Source organism: Poecilia reticulata, linkage group LG2, assembly GCF_000633615.1.
Source record: "Poecilia reticulata strain Guanapo linkage group LG2, Guppy_female_1.0+MT, whole genome shotgun sequence".
Taxonomy (NCBI): domain Eukaryota; kingdom Metazoa; phylum Chordata; class Actinopteri; order Cyprinodontiformes; family Poeciliidae; genus Poecilia; species Poecilia reticulata.
This window is the reverse complement of record NC_024332.1, coordinates 13,821,187-13,835,552: the sequence shown is the minus strand read 5'-3', so window position 1 is coordinate 13,835,552 and position 14,366 is coordinate 13,821,187. Positions and strand designations below refer to the sequence as shown.

Genomic DNA, 14,366 nt, shown 5'->3' with positions numbered 1-14,366 from the left:
ACTCACTGGATAATAAACTCGCTTTGACGGTATCGCATACATTTTTGTAATTATGCAATTTTATTAAAACCAATAATTAGCTCTGCCTCTGCTACAATAATATAAATGTTCATAATTACAGCTGTATRTAAGCAAGGCAAGGACAGAGATGCAGCAGCAGCGGCGCTACAAGTAATTATCCACAGCTTTCATGCRAGTTGYACATTTTTTTCCTCATTTCTTGTCTGTATAGAGTCGCACTAATACACCCTTCTGATAATGTTTATTAATAACAAAGGTTGGTATTAATAATATTTAGTCAGTTTTTCTTGACAAAATTTTTTTTAAAACGGCCACATTTGCTTTATTTGGTGGAGCACTCTTGCAGCCAGCTGACCAACAGTGCATAGCAAGAGCCCCGAAAAGCTCCAATCGCATTCATTTTGTGACGTCTAATCAACMGGATTTCTAATTGTATGAATATTGTAATTTTCTTTTGAGTATTAGTCGCAAAAAGTTTCACTTGGCTGTGAAAAGAAGCCTGAAAAATATGGTAAAATGTGATGACTCAGGCTTATTATCTGCTCAATTTTGTTTGTGAAGTAAGAGCTAAATTGTTRAAAAGGTTTCTAGCAATTTGTCATTATTTTCCATCCACATTGCTGCAGCGTCTCTAGGCGAGGGGATTGAATATTTCTGATTGAGGCATGTCTGGTTGTTAGGACTGGAGTGGTCCAAAATAACACTAATAAAAGCACTAGAAAACATATTTCTCCAGTAGTATTTTTGAATCGCTGCTCAGTGGTGTTTCCTGTCATCATGCAGATGAAGTTGTAGACTTGGATGGATTGAAGTGTCTGGGCCTGGGCGACAGAAAGCTTTTCAGATCAAGTCATCTGTCACACCGTCTCTGCCTCCCGTCCCCCATCAATCCCCTCGTTCCCACCCAAATCTCAGCTCTCCATGAAGCTAGCTGTAGTGTCAAATCACCGAACCGCCCCCGTCCCTTAAAAAATGCACGACAAAATCTGGGCTCCAAGACCCGTTGGGTTTGCCAGAGATATTCCTTTCTCATATACATGAGCAGAAATCTCATCATTAAACTTCCCTGACAGAAAGAGATGTTTTTAAGAAGACATAGCTGCATTGATTAGATATGGCATTATAAAGAGTTTCAGAGGGGGGGAAATTACTCACTTCACCACTGCAATTACTATTCAGAGGGGCTGCGACGMAACTTTGATTTGATTGGTGAATCAGCATGAGGCCTTACTTCCTGCTTCTTACACGTAAACWTTAATGTCAGATTGTTTACTTGCTGTCTAATCCATCCTGTCTGCTGTTGGACATGACTGGAGACGATTCAGGTGGCTGAAAATGTAAATTGATTTTTTTTWAATTCTTTTATCGTTTCTAATCAGACATGCACCTGATTCTTTACAGTATCTTACGCTGCAAAAACACAAAACGTCTTACTAAGTATTTGTCTAGTTTCTAATGCGAATATTTTAGTACACTTAAAATAAGACAAAACTAACTTAAAAGTAACTTCTCAGCAATAGAAGCTTGCTTTAAGTAATATTTACACTTTTATGACAAAATGCTTGTTCTGTTGGGAGATTGATCGTTTATTGTTTCTTTTTCATTAATATTGAGGAATAATTTGCTTAAAACAAGCTCCTGTGTCTTGCTGAAAAATTAGAAATGTTATTTATCTCATTAAAAACTAAACTATTATATACAATWGGAAAAAAAATACAAATCAATGAAATGAAAGGCAGCAGAAAGATGAAATAAAATCTTATACATGCCCTTTTATCCCATAAATGTATTTAAAAAATAGAGATTTACAAAAAACTAAACTAAACAAAAGCATYAACTCAAAAAAATAATTTGTATGAATTCACATTATTCTATTCTGCTTGCAAGTTAATTTAGTCTAATTTCAATTGTCTAGGATATTTGCAATTGAATCTAGACCAAAGTTACTTGGTAGGATTTTGTCCTTCTTTGTTTGTCGTTTCAAATTAAGAAATAGTTCCTTTAGATTCTTTCACGTGTGTGACTGACTAKCGCAAAGGTTTTGTTCCCGAAGCTCTGTTGTTTACTGTAACCTCATTGATTAATGCTCCAGCTGAACGAAACCCATCTGTTTGGCCGTAACGTGTGTTCTCTGGGATCCTGCAGGGTGCGGCCACTGCAAGAAAATGAAGCCAGAGTATGACGACGCGGCCGAAGTGCTCAACAAAGCCACAGATGTAAGTTTCTGGAACTCTGTTTACATGCGAGCTGCATGCTTGTCCGTGAGCGTTTTGTCCTTCGCACTCCGCATCCCGACTTGCCTGACGTAGCTGCRCCTCACGAACAGATYGTGATTGGCCCGTCTCCTTCGCCTGCGGTTGTTGGCTGCTGTCAGGTGACACGTTGGGTCGGTGCAGCAGCCCGGTTCTGGATGTTTCTGATTAGTCGGGTGTGGTCCTCTCTCTCACTCTCTCACTCTCTCTCCCACTGTTTTCCGTTTAAACCTCACACTCCCAAACCTGGGGCCGGGCCTGCGGAGGTCGGTCCAGCCTGTTGACCTCATCCCTGAGCGCTGCTCTGCCCCACGCTTGGCCTTTGTCGTTGTGGCTCTGTGCCCAGCCCTGGAGGTCAATAGCAAAGTCCTGCCTATTATCTAATATTAATGGAGAGGAGCTGCTCTCACCCTGAGCTCTTAGAATCCAGTGTATAACTCAGTTTTTTAATTTTTTTATTTTCTTGCTTTGAATGTGTTGGGCTGTACTTTGAAATTTGGTTTCACCTTCATTTTGAGTGTACTATGTGTGAAAACATTTGCAGAGCTGCACAGCTTGAAATGCTTAATTTATCACTCAGGCTTCCTTTCTTTACTCAACAGGCCTTCAGCGTTATATGTCCTTTGAATCTTTCCAGATTTTCTCCCAGTGCAAAACTGGAATGAATTTCGTTGGGATTTTGTTACAACATGTTGATCTATTCMATCAATACTGTGAAACAAAAAGGAAATTATTCATCAATTTTCTATTCTTTTGCCTTTTTTAGAAGAAATTCTGAAAAGTGTGGTGTGCTTTTATATTCACCCTCCCCCTGGGTGACACCCTTTAGTAAGCACTTTGTAGAAGCACACTTTTAGGGGGTATTTCTGTGTCGGCTTCGCGCATTTAGAAGTTGAAACTTTAGATTCAAACTAATACAGAGGGGATAATGAGCATTTAATGTAACACAGATTTTTCAAGTTTCACCACTTATAAAGAGCGGAGACGTCTCATTTTTATCGTAGGTGCACCTCAACTGTGAGAGACCATCTAAAAAAAAAAACATCCAGAAGATCACACTGTGTAACWTTTAAGTAATTAAGCATTTTATTACATTAAATAAGTATTTTAATACCAGTGRGAAAATAGAAGTGAACATTTGGTGCACAGACCTTTTGTTTCTTATAGTCGGTTCTTCCTCTTCCTGTCGGTTCTTCCTGCGGTTTTGTCGCTACTTCTCCACACGTCTTCTCCAGATCGTTCAAGGTTTTTGGGGCTGTTGCTATAGGCAACACAGACTTTTAGCTTTGGTCTTTCCTTTCCACTTTACATTTAAAAGGTAAATGGTAAATGGACTGAACTTATATAGCGCTTTATCCAATCATTTTTGACCACTCAAAGCGCTTTACACTAGAGTCACATTCACCCATTCGCACGCACAAACGCTCACACATTTATACACCGATACGCAGCTCGGTAGGCAATTTAGGGTTGAGTGCCTTGCMCAGGGRCACATCGACACATGGCAGSAGGAAGCTGGAATCAAACCTACAACYTTCCGATCGCAAGACGACTACCCTACMTGCAGAGCCACAGTCGCCCGTAAAAGTGAATGTAAAAACATTCACTTTTTTTAAGTCACTGTAGGAAGTACAGTCATGTGAAGCTTTGTGACTACATGTCACGATGAGCCCCACGCAGATTTTATGCGTTTGCTTTCAAACTACCAGCTGGCTTCTTACACGAGGCCCCAGGAGTTTAAAATGGAGGTCTTGAAGGGAAGCGCCGTTCATGCCAGACTAGCTGAAACGATACAGCTGAAGTGGAGAATTCACAGAAGTGGTTTTGAAATCTGTGRGGTGAAAGTAAGAGTGAGCATTGAAAACACAGGCAGCATAAAGCGTCATCTCAAAACGCGATGCAGACGCGGAGAATTCCGACAATTTTCCCCAGAACATTCACGGCCAGACGAGCGTCGTCCTCCTGGGAGGGGGGGGGAGAAAACCAGCACAGTGCAAACAGATGTAGCAAAGAAGAAAAAAAGTAATAAATGAAAATATGAAAGAAAATGATAGAACGTGTCCTAATATAAAGTGACCAGCGGTTTGTTGTCACACAGAGCTTTTGTGTCATTGGTTGGAGCGTGGTGGACGTCCAGTCGCTTTGACATCGTGTCTAAATAAACGTTTCCAGACAACTCCCWCTCAAGTTCATGGAGACGAGCAGAAAAGAGTTCCTGCTTTGGAGAAGWTTAAAAAAAACCGGAGTTACTGATCATCACTCCGTAACAAATTGCTAAAAGAGGAAAAATAGACGATTGAGTCGGTGTTTATCTTTCACCTGTACATGGATTTCCTCCATTCATATACAGCATTTTTTGCAAATGTTACAACTAAGCTTTGAGTCTGTTGCAACTCAACCTGCCTAAGTGGTAACATGTTAACATAAGTTATGGAAAATTGCACTGCTCTATTTTTACTTTCATTGTTTTGTAAAAATATTTGCCTCACTGCGCTCCTACAGTTTGCTTCGTTTTCTGTTGATTTGTATTCTTGAAGCAAATTTCCTTTCCACTAATTGTAGATGCATTGCTTTGCTCCGCGCGGCGTCACACCGAGCTGGTTATCGTAAAAATCTGCTTGCTGCTTCTATAAAATATCTCATTATTCCTCTATCTGTTCTTCAATCTGTGTCTGACTTTGAATTAATCTTAGTCAAACCGGCGTCCAGAACATGAAGCTATCGTTGACATTTCTTTCCGTTCTTGCACTTGCATCATTTGCGTAACGTCTACTGCATTTYCACTCCTTGTATTTCTGTTGCTGCTATTTATCTTCTGCAAATCCTACTGCAGCTCCAGCCTACTGTACTAAATGACCAATACTGMTTTCAGTCCCTGCAGCAGACGTCTAATAGKGATGATTTGACTCGGATGTTGCTTCTCCTCCGCAGAGCCCCGGCGTGCTGGCGGCAGTCGACACCACGGTGCACAAGGCTGTGGGAGATCGCTTCAAGATCTCCGGTTTCCCCACCGTGAAGTACTTTGAGAAAGGGGAAGAGAAGTACACGCTCCCACACCTCCGAAGCAAAGACAAGATCATCGAGTTCATGCACAAGTGAGTCACTGGCTCGACACACTTAGCGAGACGTCGCTCTTCACCTTTTGTCTAATGGACGCGTGTTCCGAGTCGAGCCTCGGCTTTTAAGGGGTCGGTGTGAAATGCGCCGACGTAGCCGGCACCGACACTCCGTGTCCGGTTGGTGCAGGCGTAACAAACACATTATCTGTTGCGTTTGTCATAAAATGATAATGGCAATAGTTGCACTCATTAAAACGCTGGAAATGCCAACTTGTTTCTTTAAGGCGTCTCTTGTTATATTATCACAAACTTTTAAGAGTTAAGTYGCTCCTGGAGTGAAACTGTGGTTTGAATGTGTGTCCTTAAAAATCCTCAAGTTCATGTGTCCAAATGAAGGTCTGAGAGTTGGCCTTAAATAATCACACGTCTTACGTTTGTCCTGGCAGGACTGCTTWATCTCATTTATGCTACGCAGTTTGTTTTTCTCATGAGATTTTTCTGTCAGGCCACAAAGTTTGAGTTGCACTCTTAGACTCAAGGCGGTTGAGGCTGCCGCTAGTTAGTTGCTAATAAACTCTTGCTAACCCTAGCTAGCTTTTTCTACATCTATTATTGGTAAGTGTAAATTATCTGCAGTTGTATTAGCCACTGGCTCACTTCTGTTGCCAGGCCAGGTGCATTCTGGGAAGTAACAACAACTTGGCACTACAATATAAAATATACAATTTTTTAYATTTCTGTCATGATGCAGGTCTTAAATTTTCTTCATACTGGTCTTAAATGTGTCAGGAAACCTGCAAAAACCCTCTTTAATATAATGGGTGTAGAAATAATCATCTTAAAAATAGTTGAAAACATAAATGTCAGTAGTTTTTTTGTGTGTCATTTCTAAACACCCCTCAATCAAACTTTCTGGTGTTGTGAAAATATTTGCCCCATTACATACATCTTCTATTTCTGTTGTTTTTTTAATGTCAAGTACATTTAAATATTAGACTTAAGATAACCTAAAAAAAATGTACAAAATACTCATTTAAAATCTTGATTTGCTTTGTTACTGTACATCTGCTAACAGACTACTTACTAACACATTAAAACAGGACTGTTGCTCTCTTGACGGTATTTCATGAGCTGCTTTTATCTCCGCAGTCCCCAGGCTCCTCCGCCACCAGAGCAGTCTTGGGAGGACAGGCCCTCCAGTGTCAGCCATCTTGGCTCAGAGGATTTCAGAGAAGCTCTGAAGAAGAAGAAGCATGCTTTGGTCATGTTTTATGCTCCCTGTAAGACATTTTTATTACTTTTTGTTTTTTAGTTCTCTCAACTCTGCTTGGTATAATGTATTCAGAAGTAAAAGTTCGTTCTCCTACAACCTGACATTTGGAAAACTTATCGGGTGGAATTGCAGCTGTGTTTTTGGTGCGATCATGTTCTGTTTTTAAACCGGTGTCCATACGCGTCTCACCTCTCTGCAGCACGTATGTCAGCTCCACCTAATCCACAGGGAGGACAAGGAATGACTCGCGTTTCTGAGAATAGATTTCAGGATTCAACAGTTCAAAAGGCTGTCTCTAATAAGTGCTTCAGGAAGGTCTTGAAAAATGAAAAAAAAATAACACTGGAAATCTCCTTTAGCTGTCTAGGAAATCCAGAATTGCCTTCAAACATGCAGCCTMAGATAAAAGCATTGTTTTATTAATGTTTTAAAAGGAATTCTCGTTTTGATGTGGTGGAAAAATCTGAGATTTCACTACGTTGTTTTAGCAGAATAATCTCCGGCAGCCTGTCATTTTACGACAGTTTGTGAGCTGAATAAAATGTGCCAAAATTAAAGGCTGGATTAATTTATTTTAAGAGATACAGGAAATAATTTCTTCGCCGGCTGCCGAGAGATTTATCTSTATCTGCAAAAATGTAATTACATTACATGAACCTGACTGACTGCAGGAAAAGACCGTGATTAGATTCAAACACTTCATCCTTTCTACAACAAAAAAGGAAAAAACCAGCAGGTTAAGAAAGGACAGCATTTTTAAACGATAGAAAAAGAAAATAGCCATTCATAAAATCCTCTCACAGACGCATGATGCTTCTGTGCATTTGTTTGCGCTTTGTTTCTGATTTTCGGACTTCAAAGTCGRAGGCGGCGGGCCGGCCGGGCTGCTTCCTCTGCCGGCTCTTTGGTGTTGGCTTCTACAAAGGAAGAGTCCAGATGCACATCAAGCGGCATCGGCGCGCTGTCACGCCTGCCCGCCCACGCCACCTGCATCCTGCTCGCCGGGTTCTGATYGGTTCACAGGCTTCTCTTGATTAAGGTTCAGATGAAACGCAGCAGACGCGAGCTAATAAATCAAGGTTAGCGACGTTTGAAAAGCAGAGCAGAAATCTTGTACGCTTTACTGGTGTATGTGATCACCTAGCTGTCTGCGGCGCCAACATCCGGAGAAGCGACGGTTAAATTTGCTGTTTTGTTCTTACTGAACGTGTTTCTGAGGCAGTTTTTTGGAGCTTTTCACGGATTATGACAGAAAAGTATGAGACAGTTATAACAAATATGTAAAAAAAAAAAAATTCTTATAAAAGCTAAATGCTGCAGCTTCAACTTTTTGGCCAACATGAAAATGGTTATTTTTGTAACCCTGTGCAATACGGTGATGCACGGTGGCGACAGCAGCATGCTGTGCAGATAACATAAAATGTTGGATCAAGGAGGCTTGATGCATACTTTTTAGATTTCTTTCATATATATTTTTTTCTTACGATTTATAATTATGCTCTGTTTTATAATGATATATCACATAAAATTCCAATAAGAAACTTATTAAAACTTTCGATCTTTATGGGACAAAATGKGAAAGTTCAAGGCGTATGAATGCTTTCGCAAGGCGAAAAAGTTGCAGAAGAGTAAAAATGATGATCACTTTCACTGAAAGGGATCCTTTTTTTAACTCGCGGGTAGTTTGCAAAATCTACTGAAGACTAAATAAACCTCAAGCCTTGTTTAATAATTGTTTTTGAAAAACTAAACGTAGTCTCAGTTTTGGCTGCTCTCTGAGTTATTTCCTAACTGAGAGTCAAAGAGTTTAATCTGCCGCTTGTTCGAAAGCAGGTTGCTGAATACTTAMAATTCGGATATTTTATCGACGTCGGTTGGCAGAGACTATTAAAAGGATTTGCTATGACTTGATAATATTGACATTAATATCAATCATGAGGATATTAACAACGTGGAGCAGGCTGGTCTTTCTCGTTGTTGTGCTTCGTAATGTTTTATTTTTTACTTTGACGCAGTCATAAAGTAAACTGCACAGCATCGATATTTGCTGTTGATTTCTGGTTAGTGACGTTGCTGCTGGCTTTAGAAAAGTAATAGATCATTTCAGCCTTTTAAATGATTTTTAGTCACGTACTGATGCTTTTTTTGTTGGTTTATTTAGGTTTTATCTATAGCAAACTTGAGCTGATGTGTGTATTTATAGTTTCTAATGTCGAATCCAACCAGCTTATATGGACTAATTAGACTACAAGTGGCCATTTATAAAAACGAACATTATTTTTGTTAAAAACAAACTGTGTAAATCATCTTCTACGCTAAGTGGGTTATGAAACAAAAAAAGATAAAAATTAGCTTAAAAACCCAAACAGTAGATCATCGCAGCAGCTACGTTTGTACCTATAATTTGCTTCTCCCAGCCAAAAACTGAGCACTTCATTTTATGTTTTTGCCTCAATAATTAAACAGGTCTCTAGACCTCAGGCAACTCATCACTAAAATAAAAGAGCCATTCTATGCGCCACTTATGCATTAAGATAAGGCTTTGTTTTTATTTGCCCAATGATCATTAGGGACCATCTGCTTGGTAACGGCTCGGTCAGTTAATTAAAACGGTTTGATTCATTAAACGTGTAAGCTGTTTGATGCGCCTCTGCAGCCAGCGTCTTCACACGAAATGAAAAGAACGAAGGCTAATTCTGATCATGGAAAAGGCAGGTAAATGAGTGCATTTAGAATATGGGCTTCTACTAACAGAAGACCTTTGAGTTGTTTTTACAGTTCAGTAAAGAACCTGTTTTGTTGAGAGGTTATTTATTGCAGCAGCTTAACAGAATAACACAAGCGGCGCAGAACAGATGCGTCGTTTCATCATCGCGATGCTGACATTAAACGTGAATGTCACGTCTGAAGTTATCATTTGATATTGKTTTAGTGAGCTGTGACGCTGATCTGGTGTTTAAATACATATTTAAACGCACTGCATGGTTACTTACATGGCAGCTTAAAGGGGAAGTTTATTTCTGTCATTTTGGATAAAACCTTGCTTAAGATTTTTCCGAGACTTTAAGATGGAACAAACTGTATGTCTTTTTGTGTTTTTTTTTTGTTTGTTTTTGTTTTTTACCCACGATGTCTCATCAAGACATTATGGGTAAAAAAAAAAAGTGAAGCCTGAATCAAGGAGTGCAAAAGGAGAAAACCACCCAAACCACAGTCAATCAAACATATTTACATTTTTTAAAGCTGTTGTATGAACTAAGCATAGACTGAGATATTAACTTGTTACTCTCCTGCAGATAAATCYGTTTTTGCTTTATTTGCAAACGCTTTTTCATTCTGAAAATAATTGGCAAAAGATGTTTTGTGAAATAAGCCAAAAATGTCAAATTTTGTAAATGAAGGTAAAGATTCTCGTAAAGWAAAAGTTTTGGGAATTTGTAAAACAAAAACGGGTCATTTTGCAAGTGGATTAGTTTAAAAGAATTAACATTTATTGACAAAAAGCATCATGCTGTGTGTTGAAGTAAAATTATAAAACGATTCTCAGAATAAAACCAACTTCAGGAGTCATTCAAAGACCCACTGATAACCTCATGTGAAAAAAAGAAAGAAACCTCAACATGAGCAATAAAACAAAGATCCTGTCAGCGCTGATCCAAATCAAATTTGGATTGAACAAATTAATTTGCGGGATAAATTCTGCCTAGTATTTTGAATGCCATCGTTTTTATTTCAGAGACGAGAAACGTCTGCAGGCTCTAAATATCTTTGGCTAAAAATAAGAAATGTGTAGATCCAGTTTTCTTTTTCTCAGTTTGAAAACTATGCTTAGCATAGCAACCCACGGAAGAAAATGTACCCRTCCTCTTTTTGCAAAAGTTTTGGTCTTTATTTTTTAAAACCTAAAAATATAATAGTGATAAATTCTTTAAAAGAGAAATAGTGAATATTTTAAAAAAATTATTAATTTCCTAGTTTATCAGTTCTGCTGCACCCCACTACATATACATATGTTCCTTATATCTCCATTTATTGACCTCTGTGAATGAGTTTACCGACTACAAGCTTTTAACAACTCAATGTAAACATGTATATTACTTCAGATTTATACCTAAAAAAAATCATTTAAGTGGACTTTACAGAAATATTTGGCTCTTTTATAACTTAAAGCGGCAAACTGTGTACATTTCCATTAATGTGAAAGTATTTTAAATGCCTGTCTGTCGTGTGCTGACTGGATGGGTAATTTACTCCTACCTCTCCACGCAAAAAGCTTTTATGTCAAACTGCCTGTTGACATATATAATACTCTCCTCAAGATGCGTCCTCGCTTTTATTTCACCTCTTAACATTTCTGACAGTTTGATGATAATGAACAGAAGAGAAGATCTGCGTACTTGACATTAACAAGGAGAGAACAAAACAAACGAGCCGTGCCCACAGAATGTCAAGCTGAAGGCAGAAGACGTGTTATTAGCAAACGGGCTGTTAGAGAAACACACCGGGTTTGCATTTTGTTGCTGGAATCCAAAGAAAGCCTCCTGATTATTGTATATTTTATGTGATTTAATGTGCAACTGATTATATTTCCCTCCACCTTTTTGGACGTTTGTGAGATTCCTATAAAATGTTTGCTGATTTAGTGCATGAATAACGAGTGCAGGGTGTAGCCAGAGAGCTGGTGYTTGGTTTATTTGCCAACAATGAGRAATGCTSGAGTCTATATGGCAACAAATGTATTTATATGGGAAACATTATTTCCTCACTGATTTTCCGTTTAACCCCTAWATGTCAATAACATTTTATAAATCTATAGGTATGAGCTGTAACTTTATCCTGCCTGTTTCGTTCCCTTCAGGGTGTCCACACTGTAAAAACGCCGTGCCTCACTTCACCACAGCAGCAGAGCTGTTTAAGGAGGACCGCAAGGTTAGTTTTCCTTTTCACAATTTTAAAACCATATAGTTGAGTGATGAACAGTTATGTTGTAAAAAAAGAAAGAAAAAAAAGTTGGTGTAATTATCATGTTTCAGCTTTTTGTAATGTTAAACTGGAGGAAGTAGAGTCGCCCACTTGCGAATTTCCTGTTTCTTTTTTTCTTTTTGGATCATAAACAAACTTTAACATCGGAGAGAGTTCAGTAGATATAAATATAATTCCGCTGTTAAATCGTCATCATAACTCGACAACAATGAGCAGAAATGGGATCGAATGTGAGAGTTCAAAGACAAAACCACTTCCAAAAACCGCCTYGATRATTCCCATGACTTTTGGTAAAATATTTTAAGGACTGATGAGATAAATGCATCTTGCTACATTTGATGTGAACTAAAAAGCATTTGAGAGAGAGAACACCACGGTAACATGAAGCTGGTAATGAGTCTGGAGCTGCTTTAGTGGTACAGCAACTGGGTGACTCACCTAGTTAGTAAAACCATGAGTTATGTGCTTCTACCAGAAAGTCCTGAMGGAGAATATTCAACCATAATCATCTGACCTGTTGCCCTCGGTGACAAAATTGGTTATTTTGATTTACTGGCAGATACTTTTTCTCCATATAGATCAGAATTGAGTTTAGTTTCTTGTTTTCCTTAATAAATGAAGTCATTATTTAAAAAACAAACAGCTTTTTGTGTGTCCTCAGCTTATCTTTAAAATGACTGATGGTTTTAAATGTGGGTGTGATAAACTTGGCAAAATGCAAAGCAATTCTGAAGTGCAACATTACATCACCGTGATAAAGAGTTACAGAACTGAGCTACTCAGTTCTCAGCCTGTTCAGTGATTTTATGTGGTATCTGCTGCTTTCTGGGCCGTATGCAGGAATTCACATTGCCTGGTCAGCACTCTGAACWCTTTTAGCTTCCGAAATGGTTTTATGGTGCGTTCACAMCAAACKCGTTATGCACGTCAAAAACACATCCTACGCTTCAAGTTTGACTCGTTACCCTACTTTGAATACAGGCGCTTGGCATTTTGCTCTACACCTAGCGTTTCGCGCGCCTGGCTTACGTTCAAGGACTGTGGAGAAGCGTCRGACGCGTCAAACAGTTTAGAAGTTTTAATATAACAAGTTGAGGTCAAAGCTTTTTGTTCCTAGTTTACCTTGAAAACCTCAGAGACATGGAAGAGTAGAAGCTGTTCCCACAGCTTACATTTATTCCAAACAACTGGCTTYTCTATACCCGTACATTGACAACTTTCCAGTAGCCATGTTATGTAATTGCATGTTTTTCATTGTTACACAAAAATCGTCCGATTTTCCTTTTTTTTAAATCGTTCTCGTGCACAACATCGTCCGTTCCTAATATTTCTCTCTACGTGGCAGTCAGGAGAATGATCACTTTGTTCCACCCCAGGCCGTTTCATAAAATGTTTTGCCCRTTTGGGGGTCTGAAGGTTATTGGAGGTTCATGCAGTCGCAACAGGATATGCTCATCTTTCATCATCTCCATTCCGTCTCATTACAGTTCGTTCTGGGCCTTGTGTCCTTACGCCCTCCTCCTCCCCCCAACCCACCCACTTCTTCTCGTCGCTGTTAATAAGCTCGGACTGCCTGGGTTTATTTCCAAACCTTCCCAACTCCGTGACTCACCCGCTCTCCCTCTCTCTCACACACACACTGAGAAGACGAAAGGGACGTGTCTCGCAATTCTCATCGCACCAATCTATCATCTGAAACTGAGAGCGGGGGGAAYGAATAAAAAAGAAAAGAATCGGAATGTATTTTGGTTGTAAAGCTGCGTGAAGAGGTTTGACATTAATTGCTCGGTGAGCTCAGGCGATGTTATGATCTCATTTGTTGGCATTTTTCAAAATCGTTGGCAGATGGCGTGAAACGGTGACATATCCTCGGCAACTTAGTCATGGATTTTTCTGAGGCAATCCTTTGTAACATATAACTGAGACATTAACCATAAACAGATGAAACTGAAATGTTTTTGTCCAAAGTGCTTACTGTTGTTGGTCGGCCTCTAGATGCAGAGTTTAACCCAGACACACACACACACACACACAGAGCTCTCCACTCCTGTCGGGACCTTTGGTAAAAACCCTTAGAGAATCCAACCTGTGATTAACTTTATTTATTCAGTGGAGAACAAAAACGACTTTTAGCCCTGTAACTACTCTAAAAGTAAGCCTTTTTTTTAACGTATGCTTTACTGTTTAAGTTGTTTCTCAAAACATCTAACTATTAATCCCAGACTTTCTGTTTAGCTGGGTCACGTTTATGTTTTGACGCAGGGCTTGTTTCTCTTAAACAGTCTTCAGATTTGTGGAAAAAAATAAGTTTTTTTTTATCTTGGAAAGTGAGCAGGATGGAAAAGAAATCTACAACTCTTATTGTTACAAAACTCTTAACAACCATTAGACAATGACTGATAAGCCAGCCAGTTGTTCAAAAAGCGACGCCTGAAAAAGATGCATTTTTTTTTAGCCTTAACTTCATAAACATATGGAGTTTGATTAGCTCTACTGGGACTTTAACTGGAAGCTCAGTTTCCTGGACTTTCAGGAAACTGAAAATTAGTCATCATGTGGTCCTTCAGCAAGACGATGAATTCTGCCACACTATACTACTACTAAAAATTTTAAAGAAAATTAGCTACAAATGTATATCTATGTAATCTTAACACATTTCACAAAAATGTGTGAAGAAGTCAACAAATGAATTTTTGAATACTACTCAGAAAAGTTAGGAATATTTGGCTTTCGGGCAAATTCTATGGAAAATGTAAAAAGTTTAGGCTACAATGAGAT

The 14,366-nt window shown here is 39.0% G+C and overlaps 1 protein-coding gene across 1 annotated transcript in view; it reads left to right on the top strand.

Annotated features, from left to right (window-relative positions):
• Positions 1-14,366, top strand: part of pdia5 (protein disulfide isomerase family A, member 5) — a 65,106-nt gene that overhangs the window by 44,785 nt on the left and 5,955 nt on the right. Inside the window, exons 12-16 of the mRNA XM_008435393.2 lie at positions 2,167-2,237; positions 5,205-5,368; positions 6,482-6,612; positions 11,464-11,569; positions 12,011-12,017. Of these exons, the coding sequence (XP_008433615.1) occupies positions 2,167-2,237; positions 5,205-5,368; positions 6,482-6,612; positions 11,464-11,569; positions 12,011-12,017 (479 nt within the window). The remainder of the gene's footprint in view (positions 1-2,166; positions 2,238-5,204; positions 5,369-6,481; positions 6,613-11,463; positions 11,570-12,010; positions 12,018-14,366) is intronic.